This window comes from Thamnophis sirtalis, unplaced genomic scaffold (genome assembly GCF_051295495.1).
Source record: "Thamnophis sirtalis isolate CommonGarterSnake01/CBP01778 unplaced genomic scaffold, rThaSir2_p1.2 scaffold_11, whole genome shotgun sequence".
In the NCBI taxonomy this organism is placed as follows: domain Eukaryota; kingdom Metazoa; phylum Chordata; class Lepidosauria; order Squamata; family Natricidae; genus Thamnophis; species Thamnophis sirtalis.
Genome location: NW_028261391.1, coordinates 30877672 through 30892794, shown reverse-complemented (window position 1 = coordinate 30892794; position 15123 = coordinate 30877672). Strand labels below are relative to the sequence as shown.

At 37.8% G+C, this 15123-nt stretch overlaps 1 protein-coding gene across 2 annotated transcripts in view; it reads right to left on the bottom strand.

Annotated features, from left to right (window-relative positions):
- SPHKAP (SPHK1 interactor, AKAP domain containing) overlaps positions 1-15123 on the bottom strand; it is a 70029-nt gene that overhangs the window by 11623 nt on the left and 43283 nt on the right. For both annotated transcript variants that reach the window (XM_087725452.1, XM_087725453.1), the window contains exons 4-7: positions 9212-9271; positions 7447-7581; positions 5672-5921; positions 946-4660 (exon numbers count right to left, since the gene is read on the bottom strand). In XM_087725452.1, coding sequence (XP_087581578.1) covers positions 946-4660; positions 5672-5921; positions 7447-7581; positions 9212-9271 — 4160 coding nt within the window. The remainder of the gene's footprint in view (positions 1-945; positions 4661-5671; positions 5922-7446; positions 7582-9211; positions 9272-15123) is intronic.

Sequence of the window (15123 nt, the reverse complement as noted above, 5' to 3'; positions counted from 1 at the left end):
CAGCCCATGGGGTGTGAGTTTGACATTCCTGAGCTAGCTAATAATCAGGTAGCCACCAAGAAACCAAAGTGTTTCATTTTAAAAAAAATCTTCATCCTGTTTCTTGGCTTTTCTCCTCTATTTTCATCCTTTCTTTTGAACTGACTTCCTTCTCTTTGCCTGATTTCTAAGCTATCCAAGTTATTAATTATGTTCTTCTTCTGTCCCTTCATATATCCCCTTTCTTGTTCTTCATACTTCATCCTAGGGTTAATTTTTTAGGTTTTTTTATCCTGCTTTCTCTTTCCAAACTCAGGATTGCTGGTTTGGTCGATGATGAACTAGGCTGCCTACAATTCCCCAACATACGGTATCTGCATGCAATATTCTCAGTTGCCATTGTGATAATTATAGAATTGATAGTGAGTTGCTTTGCCCTTTTTAAAAATGCCTTTGTTATGGCTAAGAAGGAATGTATGACGATGATTTGTGTGTATCTGTGTAGGTAAGAGTTGTAAGTGTATGAAAGAGCAAATCATGAGGAGTGATTTCAAATCTATTAAAATATTGAATTATGTACTGTAAATATGCTACATTTTCAATTGCTTGTTTTTTTAACCCAATCACTGGAGATGGATTGTTCCCGATATGGCTTGGATCGGGTGAACCGGTAGTAGTGGCGGCAGGGGCTCCGCCCACCTGCCCAGATGCTTCTGGGCATGCATAGGAGCATTGCGCACACACAAGTGTGCCCGAACCAGTAGTAAAAAAATTTGCAAACCCCCACTGCCACTCACTCACTACTCTACCTGCTATCTTGGAGCATGGCCCAAACACACTCTGGGCTTAATCGAGGTTGAAAAAAATGGCAATGCTGTTTCTTTACCTCTCTTGCTTTCCTGCTAGTGCACTACCAGTTTCTCTGCCTTAGAGCCTTACATTCTTCTTTTGGGAAATGAAACTTACCCATGGCTTTTTGAGGAAATTAGCTGTTGTCCTGAATCAGCATCTATGGGTTTCCCTTTGAGTAGATCTTCTCTTGCTTTGCCAGAGGTGACATTAATTCCATTTAAAGGCGCTGAGGCATTATCAAGGTCTTGTCTTTGATCTGTTTCAATCTGAATTAAAGGCACTTCCCTGAGGCAAGAAGAAGAGCTCATGTTTTTTATAGAAAACAATCCAGGGAATGAGGCCTGCTGTTCTTTCTCATCTAAATATCTTCTGTCTCCAAATGGTTTTGAGTAGTTTTGCATCCCTGATGGGATATGGCTGCTTTCTGTGACATGATCTTTCTTTATGGAATCTTGGTGGACGGCAATTAAAGTTTTCCCACTTTCAACAATATTTGCAGCGAGTCTGTGTGCATATTGCTGAACATGTGGTGGATGCTGTTCAGGCTGTGCAACCTCCCCGCTATCTAGAATTATTTTGTTCTTGCACATCAGAGCTTTAATGGAGTTTGCCCAGGTCTCATGAATGAGCATGTCAGTTGCCTGATCAGTCCTACATCTTTGGTAAAGGTAAGAATCTGATTTACAGAGTCCTGAAGAAGATGCTGTGTTGACTGGATAGACATTTAAGGAATCCCGGTGGCCGCTACGAGAAAAGCCATCTAATGAATTTGCCTTAATGGGCATATTTACTGTAAGCCTAGATGCTGAAGATCTGTTGTCAGGGACTGAAGATTGTCTGAAACAAAAAGATGATCGTTGAGAGGGAAGTAATAAGCTGCTGCTCCATTCCTTTGCATTCTTAGCAGAATATACTTTTTCTTTATGTTCTTTGTCAATTTCCTTTAACATGTACCTATAAAACTCTTCAGTTATGCTTTCGGTGCTTGACTGTTTGGATGGGCAACTTGGCTTTACATTGAGGTGGCCATTCTTTTTGGTGACTTGTTGCAGTGCAGATGTTATAATATTATTGGCATTTTTTCCAGCATAGTAGTCCAGTAATAAATCAAACTCTCGGCCTTCAGTTTCCATCTGGTTGACCATAAACCTTGAAAACTCATCGGTAATGCTTTCACAACTAGACTGCTTGGAGACTGAACTAGTCCTGCTTATTGGCTGTCCTAAAATATTTATGAGAGCCAAAGTATTTACAGATCCTTTAGAATCCAAGTCCTCTTCAGGAATGCTTTCACAACTGGATGCATTGACTCTATTCCATCGGTCACAATGGAGCCTATTTTGAGGATGGCTTGGATTCTGCCATACATTATCAGCCACAGAAAACTCGGCTAAGTTCATAATTTTGGCAGCTGCTTCATTTGCAAAGTTATTGCTCAAATCAAGTGTGTCATCAAGGTTAATTGAGTCATCCACTACCCTATTCATAAGCCATTCTTTTAATTCAGGATGCTCATCGGTTTTTCTTTTGATCTCACTGAGTCTAGGTGGCCGATGTTTTCTCACAGAGGATCCGCTGGTTTGGGTTTCCTTTTTCCTTTTCATAGGTCGACATGGCAGAGCCTGGGGCATCAAATAATCACTTCCTCTTTGCCATGCACAGAACCAAGGCTGCTTGCCATTTGAATTATCAAGGCAAATGGCAGCAATTTCTGTTGCCATGGAAACCACTGTTTCTGCCAATTCTTCTGCAAAGTCTGTTATGCAGTATTTCTCTGCTGGATGCATCAAATATACCAGAGGTCGGGCAGGCAGAATACCTTGATTACCCAAGAATGGTACACTAAGCTGTCTGTCATTGTGCCATGCAGCATCACATATGGGCTCCTCATGATTTTCTGTTATTATGGAGACACTGGAAGTTAGAAATTCTTGAAGGCCATGTATGCCTTCACTGCCTAATGTCTGGTTTTCTCTGCCACTAAATGGAGAGAGTTCTGTCTTCATGTGATTGCTATTTAGATTTATGGGCCTGTAGCATTCTTTTGTAATTCTTTTCAAATACCTTTTCTTGGAAGATGTTTTTCTGGAGGGTGAACTCAGAGCATTGACTGTAGATAGAGATTCCAAGGCATTTGGCATAATTTCCTCTTTGACAGTATTTGCCACATTTGTCATTAATAGACCATCCGTGTCATGGAAATTACTGGTGAGCTTATTATTGTAGCAGCTTGAGGACTGATGCAATACATCATTTTTTGTCTCTTTTGGTTGGCAGTCCATTACCTGTTTGCTAAACGTATCTGGAATGAAAGTATTTGAGCATTCATTAAGCTGTGTAATGTCATTCATTTTCTTGCAAGTGAAGTAAAATACATTAAAGAGAAGCTGATTTGCAGTTGCAGTAAAAACATCTTGTGTGCTTTCGAAACCTGCATCTATGTTCTTTTCTGAGCATTGTTTCTTTCTAACTTCCTCCACAGAATGCCTGAGAATAATATTGGATAAATTCTGAGCAAGTTCATCAACAATGACTTCATCCAGGAGGCCGGTAGAGGGCTTTGTTGCAGCCTGAATTATTTTTCCATTTACAGACTCCATAAATTCTCCCATAGTTCTGTATGCATGAGGTCTGGTTAATACTAGAGATGCCTCTTTGAACAAGACTTGTGCAATGCTATTGTTCAGATTCTCCATTGTGCTTCCAATGGCTATGCTACAATGGAGTGTAAAAGCTGCTGATGTCTCAGCTGCAGATAAGAGTCCACTTGAAGTTACAGGATACATATCTTTTTTTTCACCAAGTCCATGAACAGCAACTACATTTGCCATCTGAACCATGTCTGAAAGGTCATGTAGAAATGAGTAACTTACAGAGTTACAATTACTGTTGGTACTTGGGGAAGTATTTTTCTCCACTTCACAATTACTCACAATCATTGCAGAGCTCAGGGATTCCTGTTCTCTGAGCTTTTCTGCAGCATGTGGACTTGATATGGTACCAATGACAGTAGCTGCACAAGCCAAAGCTATCTCCAAAGGACTCTGAATACTTTTATTGGGACTATTGTTTTCGAAAAAATCTGCATCAGAAGAATGTTCAACTTCAGACCAAGGATGTAAGCTTGGAAAGTTAGATCCAGGCCACTCAGACTTATCAGAACCATCTGGGCTCTGAACAATAACAATTTTTGGAAGTGCATTCCATGAACGACAAGCCATTTCATTCTGTGTTGCATGTGCTGTTGAAGGGTTGCTGACCGAGATGCTGAGGGCAGTTTCTTTGGTACAAGTTGACTGAGACAATCTAATGAATGCATCTTGCAGGACAGACTCTGCCAAATTTGTAGCAAACTGACCTGTAGGAGCCTGATCATTTTGAATGAGAGGATGAGGTGTTCTTTCAACTTTACAGTTTAACGTGTCCAAATGACTTTTTTGTCCTGCAGCTAGATCATCCAATAAAATAACATCCTCTTTAGTTGCTATGGTCAAACATACATTTTCTGATTTGTTGTTATTACTTTTGCAAAAGTCCTTCTGAGCATCAGTGCTGGAGAATGGCTTACATTTCCCAGTTGTATTATACTTTCCAACTTTCCAATTAAGCTGCTTAATGGCTTCATCGATAGTTTCTACAACATTGTCTTCAGCGTCACTATTATATTCTTCTTCAGATGACTCTGAAGATCTAGTAGAAGCCGTGCTATCATGGCTAATGCAGCTACCTTTCAGGAAAAAGGGCACTTGGGCCTTTTTGCAGTGCAAGTCTTCACAATCTCCTTCACTGTGCTTTTTGAATTCAGCTGCAAGATGCAGATTTTCCTCACCTGGAAAAGAAAAACAATACATTAACCTGCAAAAGCAGTACGACTACTATGTTTCTTTTAAAATACAACAGGGTCTTATTATTTTCTTTTGACCCCCCCAAAAATGGCTAGGTTTTTCAGAGGTGTTCTAATTTTTCTCCCACACACCTTACTTGGCCGATGGGCCACTTCTTTTGTGGACTGGCCGTGCATGTGCTTTAAAAAGGCCAAATTTTGGGGATAGAGCTTAATTTTAATGCATGCGCACAAAACAGTGCTGAGCCTTCTTTTTGGGATGGATCCTGTTTTAAAAGAAACACAGTAGTGGCATTTCCAAGTCTGATGAAAAGGAGAGAAAATCATGCTGTAGAATTACCAAATATCTCTCTCATAGATGATATTTTGAATGATATTTAATGACATGCAGGTTATTAAAAATCTCCTTCCATGTTACATAAAAATAAACCAGCAGTCAGGCAATATGCTCAGACTAGCAGTTAATAGATAGCAGTGAAGACCATCTGAAGACAGTCAGATACCATGACATGTCCATACCTATGAAAGTTCAGAATTACTCTCTGAAGCTAAAGTTGGATTTTTTAAAAAACAGGATAGAAAGAGTATCGGCACTTTAGAACTTTAGTGTTAGAGAAGATTCTTGAGATGGATAGTCAAGAAAACAGAGGAATGAATCATAGAACAAATCAATCCAGAATTCTCACTCAAGGCACAAATTACCAGATTCAAATGGCCATATCCTGGGCACTTATGTGAAGACTCTAATTTTGCCTCTCTGCCTTCTAATTTTGAGAAAGGTGATAGCAAGAAGAGAGTGATCAGGAGCAAGGAGAGCACTCAAATACAGCATTCATAGTTGCACCATTGAAGGGTCTAAAAAAGTAGGAGGGATAGATAATCCTGAAGAAAGCCTATCTACGCTAAAAATGGATATCAGCTTGATTGCACATTCAATCATCTGCTCCTAAGTAACACAGATGGCTATGAATCTGCACTCAAACCTCCAGATTTTACCCTGTTTATATTCATCATCCTCATCTTCAAAGTGTTCTGATGCTGTGAGAAAATCTTCTTCTATTGAAGATACCGAGCAGTTCGTATCATCTTCTAGCTTCAAGCTGGAGGACTCTATATGCAGTTGCTTTTCCTGTACAAGCTCCAGGCCAATCAGAAACTTGTTTATTTCAAAGATGATGCAGCTTGTGTTTTTCCTTTGGTTTCCTCTTGCACACTGAAGAAGACATATATCTGCCAGCCAAGAACACTAGGGGAGGGAAGAGGAAGAAGGAAACAACACACAGAGCTTGGGCAGATATGAAATAAAAATAAGGCATATTTTATTCAATTTTTTTCACATTCCCAAGCCATTTGTTGGGTAAAAATATCACATTCATAAAATTTATAAAATGATGTATATTCTGCTTGAAAAGCTATAATCCTAAACTGAGGAGTATGCTTGACTGAACAAAGGCATCACATACAGTAAATAGCCAATATGCTCAGGTTATATATGTTTGCATGACTTTGTTAAACTTGATGTCAGATTCTGTTCTTCAGATTCATTTTGTCTTTCAAGGTCAAAAGATATTATGTAATTTGAAAGAGAACAGCTCAAATACATCTGCCCAGAATGATTCTAAGTATAATTAGCTCTGATACAGTCCCAGAATAATAACAGACCCATTTAGTTCTCATCCAATTAAATCAGTCTCTTTTGATAGTACATACATGGATGCCAATGGATTAGAGCCTGTGATTATAAATATTCTGAAAATGCTTACTGTGGATTAGTTTAAACACTTAAAGAAATGCAGACAGTGCATGGTCTGGAGACATTAACAACATGGCTACAAATTGGCTATTTATTTTCTGCAGGTGAGTCGTGATACCCGGTATTTGTCCTTATAGTTATAATTAGGTTGAATTTAATGTTTTATTTCATGAAAAGAAACTTGCACTCACAATGGAATCTCTTCTGGTCATGAAAAGATATTTTATGTGAGAACAAATCTCATTCCATGAAGGTACGCTCCTTCCATTCATAAAATTAAAAAAATTAATATGATCGAAGTCTGTTTTATTAAAAATTGACTAGATAAAAATTATTGAAGTATGTAGATTCCAGGGGTGGGTTCCTGCCAGTTCTAACCTCTTCTATAGAAGAGGTTCCACAAATCTATAGTGCCATTTAGAACCGGTTCCAGCTCCCTCCCCCCGCCCGTCCGCACATCATCAAGATGAAGAGCGAATATATAGTGGCTTCATGTAATCCAGCACCTCCAGATGGATTTTTGAGTATTAGGATCACAATATTGTAGTGCAGACCTATACAAAATGATTTTCTGTGTTCCATTCAAGGGAATTACATGTAATTTAAATCCCAAGGGAGTGGTTTGATTAAACTGAACAGCTATTGATCTTCCATATATAACTTCCCACCCTACATATTTGGTAACATGTATGTATGTATGTATGTGTGTGTGTATGTATGTATGTATGTATGTATGTATGTATGTATGTATGTATAAATAAATAAATAAATAAATAAATAAATAAGTAAGTAAGTAAGTAAAAATATTTATCAGTAGTGTTTCCTAAGGATAAATGTGACATACTCCCATGTACATGGGTATAGGACTATTGCATCTTTATCTTGTTCATTTGTACACAGATACATGAGCATCCTTTCTACTAACTGGATAGTGTACACCTCAGTAAGTTTCTGCAATTAATTCTGAAATATCAGAACATGAATGCATTTCTAAAGGTTAATTCATACAACTTCATACCTGGGGCTCATCACAATCAGCCTGAAGATTTTCTGAAGTTAATCCACTCAGGAAAATAATTTCATTGTCTTTTGGTGGCTGTACATTCATTGAGGCAATAAACTTTGGAAGATTTGGGGAGATATTGACCAATCTCTGAAACACAGGAATCATGATCTTGAGACAGACAGTATCATATTTGTTAAGATAGCCTTGCTATCAAATATAAAATAAGTGTGATTGCTGACATCCTCAAAAATGAATTGAGAATGAATTTCTCATTGATAGTGCAATATTTTTCGGCATATAAGATGCACTGGAATATAAGACGCACCAAGATTTTGAAGAGGCAAATTAAAAAAAAGTTTTTGCACTCTGCAGACCTCCCCAAAAACGGGTCTGTTTTTTGCCCAAAAAAGGGCATGTATAGCCTTTAGGAAACTTATAGAGTGCTTCTGGGGGCTGAAGGGAAAAATTGAGCAAAAAATGGCCTGTTTTTTGCTCATTTCTGACCTCCCCAGGCCCAAGGACCAGTCTACAAGGCTCCTAAAGGCTATGCATGGCCATTTTGGTGAAGGGGGCAGGGTTTCAGGAGACAAAAAAGGCTGTATTCAGTGTATAAGATGCACCCAACTTTTCAGCCTCTTTTTTGAGGGAAAAAGATCATGCAATTTCACCCACTAGAAATGTCTACAATCCAGATGTGAGAAGCAAGCAGTCATAGTGTTTGAGCATTGAATTTCACAATTAATTGGATTCATGTTCAATTTTTCATCGAAGAAACTCAAAGCAGCATACCCAAGAAGGTTTCTTAGCTGTTCTCTACACCACAAACATCCTGTGAGATAAGTTGTGTGCAGAAGAGTGATTGACTGAAGTCACATTGACTGAGTTGCAAGGCTGCATGGGGATACTGTTGGATCTATTCCTACATGAATCCTATTCCATGTGTACTAGAAGCAGTGACGTGCGCTCAGCTTTAGCCCCGGTGAGACTGTTTTTAGACTTGTGGACTTCAACTCCCAGAATTCCACAGCCAGGTGTGCTCAGTTCCGATTTAAAGTGACAGCATTTCCCCCCCTTGCAAAATAAGTTTTCCCATTCTTTTTCTTCTCCCTCCCCCTCCTTCCTCCCTCTCTCCCTCCCTCCCCCTCTCTCAAACAGACACACGCACACAGAGAACTTCGATCCTTCTCTCATTCACTCACTCTCAAACACAAACACAGAAGTTGGATTGGATATATTTTCCAAAGGCTTGAAAGCAGCTCCTCTGCCATACCCCCCCCTTTCCCTGTTGCCTTCCGATCAAACTTTTTGAATTCCTCCCCCCTCCCCACACACGCACCTTTTCCAGCTGTTTCAGAGACGATTTCAACTCTGCTTTTCCCTGCCCCGCCCCTTCCTCTTGAAAATCCAGAGCTCTGAAGTCAGACTGAGCTAGTCGCTCCCAGAAAACTCTAAAAAGCCTCTAAAAATGCCCTCTACATGAGGTGAGAGAATACTTGCCTCATTTGCATAATAAATTCTTCGCTTGTTAACCCTTGCTTAACTCTTAAAAGGCGAAAAAATCCTTATGCAAAAGAGGCTCCTAGTTCTCTGGCCTCCTCCTAGTTAATACTGAGAGCAGACACCAAGCCACTGTGACTTGAAATCTGGTAGCAACTACCCTGCCTTTAATTATTTTAAGAAAATTATTTAAAATCCTTTCCTTTCCCTGAGGAGACTGGTGAGGCCCTGCCTCCCTTGCCTCTAGTGACTGCACATCCCTGACTAGAAGAATACTTGCCTGTTTCATGAATTCACTGTTGTAACCAGCTTTGCCTGCACCCAAATTCACAAAGCATACCTGTAATGAGAGCATGAAAGAGAAGTGGGGAAAAAATTGGAGATAAGAAATTAACTCATTTGTCTGAAGTCCATTTGCAGAATGATAACTTCTACCATAAAAAATATCCAAAAGTAAGCAGCCTGTTACTTAGGAGAAGGACTTTATTAAATTAATCTGGAATGTGAGAAATTGATTTATTTTTTGTCCTTCCTAATCTGAGTAGCTAAAATTCTCCAAGGACCCTGGGTGAATTTTTATATTATACACAGTACTACTCAATGTTTCCCATACAGGTGCTTCATTTTGATTTTAAAAGCTAAATGATGACTTTCCCCTAGCACCCAAGAAGCCATTCATACACAAATAGAAGTGTCTGTATATTTATATGTGGGGTAGTATGTGTATGCTTTCTTCAAAGAAACAAACTATTATGCAGGTGAAACAATGGGATTGTCACTTTATCAATAATAAAACCTTTAGCCCATTGCTACTATGAGATTTAAATATAGGTTTCTTGTTTAGATTATCAACTAGTTGAGAACTGATTTTTTTCCATACCTAGCTGTTTCTTTGATGCAAAGAAAAAAAATTACAAGACACTTATAAATGGTACTCAGCATATATACGTAGTATAATCAAAGAGCAATACTCTGAGAGCACCAAGTACCCCAAAGTTCAACCCTGAGATAAAAATAATGCTCTATTAGCAGTACTATTTTACACACACACATACACACACACATGAAACAATAAAAAAAACAAATTTTAAATAAAGTTCTGTTTGAAATTTCAATGAATGTCAAATATAGACAAATACTAGATACATAGGAAGGAGTCAGTGGGAATTAGCTAGAATGTAACAACTTTCAGCAATCCCAGACAACACAGCCAATAGTGAAGCAGACTGAGAACTGTAGCCTTACATTTTTTCACCAATTTTAATTTTAATTAAAATGAGAAATAAAACTGGATCTTAACACCAAACAAACTTTGTCCAATATCCTGCCCATGCTCTAAAAATAGTGAATCTGTATCCATTCCAGTAATGTTTCAGACAGTGAGAAATAATTGATGTTTGGATTAAAGACTAATTTCTATGGCCTGCGCTATTTGCAGACAATGTATTGTTGGTGTTATCTTTATATGGTTTTCAATTTATTTGATTTGATTCTTATATATGTCTCTCTATAAGCTCTGAGACCTGGAATGGGATGCACCATATAACTTATTCTCAGCGATCTCAGTTATAGAGCCCTAATCATTATTTGAAAATGGAATCAGTTTCAATTGATAAATCCTGAGTATATGGACAAGATACTTATATTCTCAGTCTGTTCCAATGACTTAACTTCTTTCCACTACAAAGAAAAACCCTATTATATTATTGGTAGAGTTAGGAGCTTAAGCGGGTCAAACTCATTGGCTGAGGATGAGGTAAGGAAAACATTGCAAGAACAAGGAGAAAGATAAATATATCTAGGGCTTGATTGTCCTACCATATATGGCCTTAGGCATGAGTATATAGAGAATTTCACATAAAGCAAAGAGTTTATTGGTAGTTTATAGAGGTCAAAGAGATTTTATCCTCTGTTGCCCATCATTACCTTGCACCATACACAGACAGATCTAATAACCTTTTAATCTTGCACTCTCTTGAAATTATCACAAAAAGACTCCATTCTTTATGATATCCATTAGTTCTGTTGATATTGGTTTCTGGATATGCTAGTACTGGGGATTGTGCTCTAAGCATATTCATTTGTACTAGATGTTCCAAGTCTATTTCATTAGATGAAACTAAAGAAAAAAATCGGTATTACAATCAGATGTACATGTCAACAATTGTTATGTCAGTTGTAAAATACAAACTGATCAAATATAAGTAATGAAGCCAGATTTAGCAGTATAGGACTGAGAAGAATCTGAAGACCATTTCAGCAAATATTGTTCTATAAGAGTATGATAATATTCATTAAAAAAAACAGACAACCATATCTCTTTTAGACAAATTACAACTTGGTTTTTGTTGATTTGTGACTGAAATTAAAGACAGAAAGAAAGCTTGCTTTGAGTATGTATGAGAATCACTAGGGAGAAGTGTCTGTAGAACAAATATCAGGAATGTGTCATAACACACAATAGCACAATTCAGATTAAGGTTTTACATTTACCTGGTTTTCACTTATGCCTATATAATATGCTTTGATTCTATGTAAAAAATACAGTGGCTGTGGCAACCAGATGCATAACATATTGACAAACTGAACCCAGAAAGGGAAAATCAAGAAAGGATAATACATTATTTTAAAATGTTGTCTCTGCATTGTTCTAGACATATATTTAAATGAATCTTAAAATATATCACTTGGATGGTGATTGTCACTACAACCATGTACATATATGCTTGGTTACATTACAGAAAACATTTGCCATAAAGATACACTATTAAGCAATCTTATTTACATAATATTTTAAGTTTGGTAATAACTTGTTCATAAGGATATTCCCTTTAATGATTTTGAAAAATGTTCTGCTGTTAGTGTTTTTCCTGGAAAATACATATATGTAATAATAATACCCAAGAAAATGCTGCCATGAAGAATGGTGACAGGCCTGCAGCCATATTCCTTGATGGATCTTTGGCCTGCCACACTCTCTGCCACCCTTACTATTCTGTTATATTAGTGGGGAATTGGGAGGGGTGAATAGTAAGGAGTAGAAAGTGTTGTTGTCAAAATTTTAAAAATCCTTTCTAGAAGCCCAAGGTCATCCTTTGTCTCTACACCTCTGAGCCTGACTAGAACTGGATGGGTGGAACTGCCAGTGTGGCAATGGAAGATTGGACCATGTGATGGATTTCTGGGTGTGGGAGCAAGATCATGAACTTTCAACTGGGTGGAAAACCCAGGAAGCTTTCATATTCGGGTTTTCCACAGATGTGCCAACATGTCTCTCTTAATAAATTGGAAGCTTGAGGAAAGCTCTGTCTTGGACTCTGATTTAATTTTGGATGGTATTTGGAACGATGACAAACGGCTTACTAATTCAGTTGCCATTGAATAATAACATGAAAATATGGAGATGCATTGAATTGAAGGCATTCTAAGAGGATAGTCAACTCAAAAAGAAAACCGTTCTACATCTCCTATTTAGAGCCTCCAGTACAATTCTAGTCATACATGTGGAAAGCACAGACCTTTATAGAGAACATTGACTGGAGCAGCCCAAGTGATTCAGATGAGAGGTGAGCTTGCAAAGTATCTACAGTGAAAAGGGTTATTCAAGAGCTGTCATTGAAAGAATAAAGCAGCGGTCTTAAGGCTGCTTTAGCCTATAAGAAAGCATTAGCTTCACCTTCTTTATCCCATTTCCCATTGTTTCGTTCTTGTATTTTTCAAGGACTGTTGGACTGCTCCAGAGTTCTCTTATATGTAAAATTCTTGTACTATCAACATTACTAAAAGCTGTTTTGCCAAAATCTGAAAACAGTGCATATGGTTGTGTATTACAAGTTTTTCTTTGGAGCACACATTTGATGACATCCACCATTCCTTTTTACTATTGGTAAATTCATTGTTGTAAAACTGTAACTGACAATGAACAAATCAAATTAAATTTTCAACTACTCTCAGACCTTTATCATAAATATCTTTCAAGTAAAATTTTTATACTTTATAAAAAGCATTAATAATGAGACTGGTTTAGGAAGAAAGCAGACATGAGATTAGGGAAGGATGATTTGGTAAAAAGTGGAGTGGAATAGAATAGAATAGAATAGAATAGAATAGAATAGAATAGGGATAGCACTGTAGAAAAGAATTCTTTATTGGCCAAGTGTGATTAGACACACAAGGAATTTGTCTCTGGTGCATAAGCTCTCAGTATACACACAACAATAGTGATAGATTTTTATCACACATCATAAAACATTAGATACAAAACTTAGTGATAGTCATGGATACTATGAGTTTATTATAGTTTAACTGTGATATTTCCAATATCATATCATTTGTATGTCAGTCTCCTAGTTTGATGGATACTCAGATTTTTTCATACATTAATATTTTTCTTTCATAATTGTAATGACAACTGTCTTCTCTCGGTGCCAAGATCAGTATAAAGCATTAGACTCATATGTTAAGGCTATGTTATAAAGAGGTAACCCTGTAAATTACTTGCCCTGTTCGTATGGATTTTTTTTCACCTTGTGTTTTGTAGAATATATAAAGAATATATTTTGTTCGACTGTCTAAATCAGACTGATTCCATGGTTACAGTAGGTGAAGAATGCCTCTTTAAATGAAGGGTGTATTATTATAAGACATCGCTTTGCCTTTTTCTGTATTTCACTATCAACCCTGTAATTTTTTTCTCATACAGTTTTTCTCACTACAAACACATTTCTTCTAAAGAATCATTTTTCACTGAAGGAAAGTTAATTTTTGGATGGGGTGGGATGCATAATAGAAAATTAGGAGGATTTTGTCCAACCATAACATTTCTACTCAACTGGAATAATCTGAATCTAACACACTAATCTACCACCGCGAGCTGCACTGGTTACCAATCAGTCTCCGGATACGCTTCAAGGTGCTAGTCGTAACTTATAAAGCCCTTCATGGTATTGGATCTGGGTACTTGAGAGACCTCCTGCTGCCAATTACCTCCCACAGACCCATTAGATCTCACAGGGTTGGCCTCCTCCAGGTTCCATCTACCAGCCAATGCCATCTGGCTATTACCCGGGGGAAGGCCTTCTCTGTGGCAGCTCCGGCCCTCTGGAATGAACTCCCCGCAGGGATTCGGACCCTCACCTCTCCCCAGGCCTTCCGAAAAGCCGTCAAAACCTGGCTTTGCCAGCAGGCCTGGGGGTGATGAGTTCCCTCCCCTCTCGACATGTATGGTTGTGCGGCTGTTGCTTATTTTTATTATTTGTATTTCATTTTTTATGTTCCCCTTTTTCCCCTTTTGAATTGTTCGCCGCCCTGAGTTCTCCTGGAGAAGGGCGGCATATAAATAATAAAATTCCATTCCATTCCTTTACCTCTTCTTAGGAGTCAATCTATTTGCTAGTTAGATGTATTGGTCTATGCCAGGTAACCTTGCTTTTCACTGCACCAGCCCAGTTCACATGCCCTATTTAATCAAATCATATTCACATTTCAGTTTTGCTGGTCAGATTGGAAATAAATTAAAATGTATTATGGAAGGGATTGTTATGCTTTCATGAGGAATAATTTCAAATAAATTTTCCCCACAGTATTATAATGGGTCATGAGGAGCTCAAAATCTTGGCTTCCTTGAGTGCTTTTAGCATTTGGATGAACATCTTTTGCAAACACTGGAGTCAGCTAAAGGCTGGGAATGAAAATATTGTTCTATATTATATTTCTTTGGAGAGAAGCAAAATAGAGCTTCAGAATTCATAAAGGTAAGGGCAAAAGGCCAACTTTTCTCAAATTTAGCTTCAGCTTTTCATTTCTGAAATGAAACTCTATGCCTTGTTTTTAATGTTGTAAGAGGCATCCTAATGCAAAAAAAATGATATCTTCAGAAAAGTAGTTATCTATTCTCCCCATCTATTGACTAGCTCCAATCTTTCTGAGGGACATCAAAATGCTGAGCAGACACCTGTCATATAAAATAAATTGCATTTATGTTTTGTCAAAATTACTGGGAAAAGCAAAAGCACCATTCTGCTGCCTTACCGCCCTTTGACAGAACCTGGCTATGTCAGTCACTGATGATTGATACCAAACTTCTGTTTGTCAGATTGCCCTCTGACAAACAATTTTCTGGCAGATTTCCAGCCAAATTTTCAAATATCTCCTCCCCACTTCTCAGTAAATTCAGAAAAAAAGCCTTTTTAT